General features: G+C 34.2%; 1 protein-coding gene across 3 annotated transcripts in view; it reads right to left on the bottom strand.

Annotated features, from left to right (window-relative positions):
* Positions 1 to 717: 717 nt before the first annotated feature.
* The window catches only part of LOC119580289 (sorting nexin lst-4-like), a 26,831-nt gene continuing 19,292 nt past the window's right edge, over positions 718 to 8,256 (bottom strand). For all 3 annotated transcript variants that reach the window (XM_037928355.1, XM_037928354.1, XM_037928356.1), the window contains exons 9-12: positions 8,139 to 8,256; positions 6,734 to 6,900; positions 4,926 to 5,132; positions 718 to 4,420 (exon numbers count right to left, since the gene is read on the bottom strand). The exon at positions 8,139 to 8,256 is cut by the window's right edge and continues 64 nt beyond it. In XM_037928355.1, the coding sequence (XP_037784283.1) occupies positions 4,373 to 4,420; positions 4,926 to 5,132; positions 6,734 to 6,900; positions 8,139 to 8,256 (540 nt within the window). In that variant the 3' untranslated portion in view covers positions 718 to 4,372. The remainder of the gene's footprint in view (positions 4,421 to 4,925; positions 5,133 to 6,733; positions 6,901 to 8,138) is intronic.

Below are 8,256 nucleotides of genomic sequence, written 5' to 3'. Positions count from 1 at the left end.
GGTCATGGAACCAGGAGAGTTTGAGTTAGTGGAGCTACTTGAAGGGGCAAGCCTCATTGCCCCTAACAGTCTAATTATTGGCCATAGTAAGCCTAGAGTGTATTAAGGAGAGAAACAGTCTGCCCCTTAGGGTCCCCTTGAAGGGTAAGGGCTATACAACTAAGACGGGAATACCATGCCCATGGCTCCCTCAGGCCATTCAGGACTGGCACAAAGTCAACCTTTCATCCTTTCAGCACTGCTCTCACACCTTAGGAAGTGGATAGCAGAAGGGGTTAGAGAAGGGACAGAAATGAAAAAAAAACAGGAGGGGAAAAAGACTGTGCAAAATTATTTGAGTTGAGGACTGAGGCCCAAGGCAGGAGAGATCCCCAGCATTGGGTTCCAGTCCTCGCCTCCTAAGTCCCTTCACAACAACAACAGGCAAGGGGTTGGGGGGGGGGGGGGGTAAGGAAAAGGAAAGGAGAAGAAAAGGCCTTACAAGATTAGTTGAGCCAAGGTAGAATGATCCCCAGCATTGGGCCTCAGTCTCCGTCTCCTAAGCCCCCCACGACAACAAGGAGCAAGAGATGGGGGGTATAAATAAAATTGCTTACATGCTACTTACTATTCCAACCTTAAAAGTGAAATGTAAAGCAGCAATATCCTTTCTCCTGTGACCAATCACATATTTGAAATGGGTATTTCTAGGTTCACAAATAATGAAACAAGCTCAAACAAAATATTATGACAATATTTTATTACATATATTCACATAAGAAGAGACTATCATATATTCAATATAAACATTTGCAATCTTATAACATATTACTTTAAATAAGGCATGCTGATAAAACCTGAAAATAAATATTCAGTCACATATCACCACAACTGAAACCGTCAAGATTATAAAGCAAACGTATACAACCAGATAAAGTGTCAAGTTTTCTATAGTAAAAAAAAAATCAATGAAGAAAAAAAAAAAATAATAATAATCTGTCAATCTACACTCACACATGACTGTACTGAGTTGCACAATGACCTGCAAGAATAAGAAGGGTTTGCAAATGTTAGATTTTTTGTAATTTTCCCCCATGAACTGGAAGCTGCATAACAGGTATTTATTTATTTGTGCTAGGACTTATGTAGCACAATCATAACAATTTTCTCTTTGCATCACAGAATTTTAAGAACAAATTTGAATAGGCCGTAAAAAAAATCTGTAAGTCTACACGCATAAATATATATCTATATATATCAATATGTATATGTGAATAGGTTGGTAGACTTACTATGCACCACTCCTATAGTACACTTACATTATGTACACCAAAATATATTATTATACATTATACACATTTACTGCTAAATCAATTATGAAAAAACAAGCTGATGGTATAGCATCCAATACTGCAGCCTAGACAACAGACATCCATACCATGCAATCTTTGAATATAAGTAACAGCTCAAAAGTAAAGAGAAAGTCTCCAGCCTCCAGAAAGAAGATGCCTATTGTTAAAAAGACACAATGCAGTTTTAGCTACAATAATGAGCAAGTGGCAGATGGTGTAAATCATTACAAAATTCAAAAATATAACATATGTCTATAAAACTGATGTTTCACAAATATATCTATTTATGTACAGACTATAAGAAAGTGGGCTGAAGAACAAGACCTCTTCACAGATCAACCACCCAAACACACGCGCTATACCCTTTTTACAACCAAATAATTATCCATATGTTAATTACTTAACACACAGGTGCCGTAGGTAAGTATTCCATGTCAGCGTGCTTCAGTGTGATGTGTGCAAGTGTCATATGATATAATAACATAGAATATTACTTAGGAAATAAGAACTATAGCACAAACTAGACTAGGACTTGAAAAAAATCTAAAAATAGTTCTCCTTGCAAAGCATTTGCAACAATTCATTTGAATGATGTTCCCCTTTATTGCAAGTTATATTTTCAGTCAGGTATTTTCTTAACTAAAGGATCACTACTGTATCCAATGTCAGTAAGTAAACATATTAAGTAATAGTTTCAATATCACTAATGTGCAATCAATATAATATGATCTTTTTGAAAATAAATTCATTCTTATTTTCACCCCAAGATATCTATTAAAAAATGAAAGACGGCAGTAGTAATAACTATTGGATATTAAAGTCAGTAACTACAATAAAACAGAAAAAGGCCATTTTCTCATGTACTAATACGGAACAAAACTTCAAAAATCAAATGAAATGTAAAATTAATCTATTCCAGGACATGAATGGGTAGAAACAACTGCATGAAAAAAATGACATGAATGAAATCTGGACTCAGAAAATTTTCAAGCAAAGCATTTGCACATTTTATCTCTTCTAGCTTGCTTTCATTCCACAGGTTATCAGCACTAGGAAAATGGTACCAATAATGACTAATCATCTCTGATCTTGTAGTATTCTATACAATCATATAAATAGTAGCTGCTACATCCAGAAATGATAAAACATCTTGAAATGACAAATTCATAAAGGACACTGTAACTTTGGTAAATAACCAAATGTAATATTTCCAGCTGCTACTATGAAAAATGAGCCTGTAGTTAAGCTCATCTTTTTATACATTATTCAGTCTCACATACCAGAATGGATTTATCATCAGAGGATGCAACATTCTCCATACAGCAGAAATATTACAAGTTGGCTTTATAGCAGCGAGGCTATTATGACTTCAACAAAAGAGCTATAAAAGGACAATGAATTAAGGCACTCACTCTTGTTTAAACAAGCCTGTTATCAGACTTGGCATTCAACTTTCACAATCCTTGCAAAAAAAGAAAAATACTGGCAGTTGCCTTGGAACATGGTATAATGACAGAATATTGAAAACTCTACTCTTAATCTAAATAAAAGTATGTACATATATTAAAAACAATGTTTGGAATCACCAGAAATGTTTGGATTCCGAATTCACTGGCAGCAGGACAAGCTACAAAGAGCATAACAAAATATAGGTTCTTGTATTGCTCACCTCAAAACCTTGCATTCACAATATGTTCTCCTGATTTTTATGAACCATTATTTAAGATTTGTTTACATATGTCTAGAAATCTTTTTTCATATAACAATCAAGTCCCCATGCAAGAGACCACAAAAAAATTATCACACATGTCTTTGGTTTAATGCCCTATCTTCCATAATCCAAGCTGAGGATGCAAATTGTTTGCTCTAAATGCCTAGAGTACAAGTAACATTACTTCATATGATATCATGGAATTTAGTGCTTCAGTGTTAGTGGACAAAATCAATTACCAACAATTCATACAGGGTATGAAGCAAGAATCTCTACAGGAACTTATGTACGTTACTTACAGTGAAATAAAAGCTTATTGCTACTCAGTTTATAGAATTTCTAAGACATCATGTATTCAGTGTCATCCTAAACCCAAATTCTTACATCAAATAGGCAATAATATTGTAACGTGTTTCAAAATCTGGAGCACCAGTTCAGGTAGCTATCAAGGCCTAAACTCAAAAAAAAAAAAAAAAAAAAAAAAACTTGTGTCACCATTGGCACTTTGTAGTGCATAGTAATTATTTATATCTAATATGTGTGTCCATATATATATACAGTACAAGTACAGTTTTATGGTCCTTGTCCCTGAATTGTGTGTTGTTTCTCAATGACAAACATACTATAAAGGTACTGTATACTATTAAAGATGTTTGGCACTAAATGTCTAAATGTATTTATCAATCCTTCCTTAGTGCCAGCAGTGGCAGAAGTGTTCCCAAGAAAATGCCAAAACCCCAATATGAATTATGATATCAATGGCATTAATTTCTTTATGAGTTAACTCTTCCTCAGATTGTGTTACTATGCTCTAGCCTCAGCCCATTCTTTACCAAGCCTCCACCCAAATTATAAGCAGTAGCTTGTCCATTTTGGTAATATGAGAGTTAGCTAATTTACTAAATAATTTATCATCCATTGTAATAACCTTTTGGAATACTCTCATGATGAAATTGCACCAAAAAGGATTTACACAGCCCTATTTGGAAGTATGATGTTTTTCTATTGAAACCCTATCAACCTCTACCAAACATGTACAATCCTGAGCATTAAATACACCATTAATATGCTAGAAGTCTTAAAAGAAATGTAAGCAATTTCATTTTTTTTATTTCTGTCTCTTAGGTGTTCTTTGCAAATATACTCATCATCTGACTTTAAAGATTTTATGACCACTTACATATCATAATGTTAAACTATTAAATATTACTGGCTTTCTAATGAACTTAAAACAGCAACTCATCCTAATCCAATATCCTGAATTGATTTCCATACAGTGAGCAAGTCATGCTAAACAAACATTAAAATACATTATTAATGTATCACAAGCTTATACATCATTAAATTTCTGTAATGCTTCCCGTAGCCGATCAGTTACCTGTAAAGAACAGAAAAATTGAAATGTCTTTTTTCTATTATTATTATTATTATTATTATTAGTAGTAGTAGTAGTAGTAGTAGTACTAATAGTACTAGTAGTAGTAGTACTACTACTAGTAGTAGTAGTAGTAGTAGTACTACTACTAGTAGTAGTACTAGTACTAGTACTAGTACTACTACTACTACTACTACTAGTAGTACTAGTACTAATAGTAGTAGTACTAGTTCTACTACTACTACTACTACTACTACTGCAGGTGCAACATATAATTTACATGCCCTTCCTCACTTATCCTTTATAATGAAAATGTTTCATAGCAAAAAGTTTATTCTGGTACAAGCTATCAATATTAGCATGTAATGTAATGTATTATAATAATAATAATAATAATAATAATAATAATAATAATAATAATAATATATTAACAGATAAAGTGCATTATATCCTTCCTTTGCAATCACAAGTTATTCATATTATCTTAGAAACAAATCCAAAGACCCACCTTTTGATAAAAGTTGATTTGTTCAGTTAGGAAGGAAGTCATAGCCTTCTTGAAGTCCCTGGTGCGTTCATCATGGAAATGTGCTACTTCTGCATGAAGGGCATATGCAACTGTGTCAGAGCGCTTAATCATGGGAGGAACTTGGTCATAGTCCAATCTTCCTTCACTAGCCTCCTTCTCCACTTGTCTCCTCTTTGCTATTGCCCCCTGATGAGAAATATGTAAAGTTTTTACAGGGCAATAATTAGTCCAATGTTTTTTTGTGCAAAATATATCTTTCAAGATCTTTTTCATTCATTCCTTCTGAGAAACTTTACTTGCCCAAAACAAAGGCAAACAAAAGTTTTAAGCAGACTATTACTAGAAGGGAGGGACACTTGTCAAAAGTAAGTTCAGGGTAGTTTCATACTTCTACATGCCCATTAAATCTTATATTCCAACTCCATTCATGCAAAACTACAAACCACTGGTCTTCTACCGCAGCCATTACCTATCAATAGTACGGGTTCCAAATATTTATGTGCTTGTTTACATGCATGTACACCTGTGAAGAGTATGCATACATATGTGTGTGTATAAATAGGTGTGTATATACAAACATGAATGTTTGACTGTATGTTTATGTAAGTATGAAGCAAATGTGTTGTGAAACTGTTTTATGCAATTTGTTATGATTTCAATGAAGAAATGTCATACTGACTTTTTATATCTAAAAAATAGTAAAAATACCAAATTTGAAAAAAATAGTTGTGCTATATATTTTCCTTGTCACAAATTCACACCATCCACATCCAATGGGTTAAGCAATTTATACTTCTTCTCAAATATTTTCATGTCTGTTTCCCTAATATATAAATATGTATACTTTTGTTTTCCATCTTACCATCTTTGTGTCATACTTTAAAATCAAGCTATGATCACAGTTATGAGAAGTACTAGAATTTCTAATTTCACAGGCAGCAATTTTTTTCTCACTGAGAAAACATAATATTATGACATGCGTCACCCTCAACATATTTTAGAAAAATAAGGTATGAATATTCATCCTACAGATTAAAAATTAACCACTTGGATCTGGGTGACGTGATCAAATCATGGAAAAAATCTGGTTTGAGGGGCAGATGACATGAACATGCCATCACAAGAAAATCTGGCTGTAGGCCAGGTGACAAGAACCTGCCAATGAGAACGTTTCAGTTGAAGGCCGGAGTGATGAAAAAGATTTTCCATGAGTGCACAAAGCTCTTGGGAGGTTTACTTTACTCATTTGGTGATTTTGCATTATTCCCATCGATGTACAAGTGAGCAGTGACTGGAAGAGTGCCGCATCCATAGAGGACGCCATTTCCATGCTCAGCGTCATATTCCTGGTGCCATGACCAGTGATGCAGGTTATATTACAGAAAATTTAATATTACTTCAAAAAGTTAATAAAGACACAAATAAGAAAATGTTACAAAGTTTAATTTTTCTTGCACTGAGTTGCAAGAGATGATATGGAGTCTGTGCAAAGAAAAAAATCTATTACCATCTGGATAGTGTCAATCAAATGGCACACATTGGAAAATGGACAAAAAGCTAAAAATTCTTATGTGTAAAAAGAGTAAATAACTTAGCAAATAGGAGGTATAGTCTTGTCACCACACGAATGCATCTGTGTACACCCAGCTTACAAGCAGCCACCCAGCTTCGCAGCTGCTCATGTAAACCTAATCCCCAGATTTTTGGTGATGTGATTGCCGTAACGCAAACAGGTCCAATGGGTTAATAAGGTCTATTTAGATAATTACTTCTAAGAGACTACAAACCTTGGTAACCGAGATGACACTTGGAAATCCATCTATCAGACCCTTGTACTCAAACAGAAGATTACACAGAGGATCCCAGTCATGCTTTGGTTCCTCTTCAAATACAGTGCCTATATCTGCATAAGCCTCACTGACATGATGGATGGCTTCAGTCAGTCCTGGTGCACCTGTAAAGACAAGTAAATGTACATTTTCTTCATAATGACTTTCCTAATATGTCTATAAATCAGTGTAATACTTGTGATCATATATTTCTATTACGAATATGGTAACCATGTGCAACATTATGTCACTTATATCTCACCAAAACCAAAATTTATCTAGACACCGACTCATTTGACTATTTTAACCCATTGCCGACGGGTGGCATGTACGTACATGCCATGGCATGGCGGGACCATCTGCCGGGGGCACGTACGCACATGCCATAGAGTATGTATGGACATGCCATGAGTTTTTTTTTGTTACAATCACGGCAAAAGATTATTTTTTTGCCAATGAAAGTGTGATTAAGTTGGTTTTAACACTTTCTCATTCTTCCATGCAACAAAAAAAAAAAAAAAATGCAACAAACCGACGATTTCAACTCCATGATGCCGCACACTGCTTATTTTATTTGGACTATAGACCGAATAATGATCAACTATGGAGTCTATATAGTTGATCATTATTAGGTCTATAGTCCGAATAAAATAAGCAGTGTGCGGCATCATGGAGTTGAAATCGTCGGTTTGTTGCATTTTTTTTTTTTGTTGCATGGTAAGAATGAGAAAGTGTTAAAACCAACTTAATCACACTTTCACTGGCAGAAAAATCATCTTTTGTCGTGATTGTAAAAAAAAAAAAAAAAAAAAAAAAAAAAAAAAAAAAAAAAAAAAAAAAAAAAAAAAACTCATGGCATGTCCATACATACTCTATGGCATGTGCGTATGTGCCCCCAGCAGATGATCCCGCCATGCCATTCATAGAGGCCGGGGCCTCTATGAATGCTACCCGTCAGATATGGGTTAAAATGAAATCTAAAAATTTCTCATAAAATTTCTGGAAAATGGTGAAACGACTTGTGATCCATAATTCACTTCAAAAATAAAATTATACTGATGTATTACAGAACCCAAAGGTTTTAATATAGCAAATCACTTCTGCAAATAATTTAGACAAAGGAAAGAACAAAAATGTAAGGAAACACTTGTTTAGTCAGACTGAAACTTAAGGCCTATATTAGTGAAAAAAAAGTCTTATTTCAACCCAAATTTTGATTCTTAATGTGCTGTCTGTAAAATCAAATAAGTCTATCATATTGCCCATCTCATAACTGTTACTGAAATAAAAATGCAGCAAATAATACATACAGAAATCAGATAACCTCAAGTCAATCAAAACTAGAAACACAAAAAGTTCTTACAGTTGGATGGGTCTGTATCAAATGCTCGACTAAGCTTGGAGAATGCATGTGAAACCTTGTTATATTCTCTCTTATAAGCTGTCTGATGCTTTTTGGCTTGGTCCAAGCAAGTGTTCTG

The sequence above is a fragment of the Penaeus monodon genome, chromosome 13, assembly GCF_015228065.2.
Source record: "Penaeus monodon isolate SGIC_2016 chromosome 13, NSTDA_Pmon_1, whole genome shotgun sequence".
Classification (NCBI taxonomy): Eukaryota; Metazoa; Arthropoda; class Malacostraca; order Decapoda; family Penaeidae; genus Penaeus; species Penaeus monodon.
The sequence above is the reverse complement of the archived record's forward strand: the minus strand, read 5'-3'. Positions and strand labels throughout refer to the sequence as shown.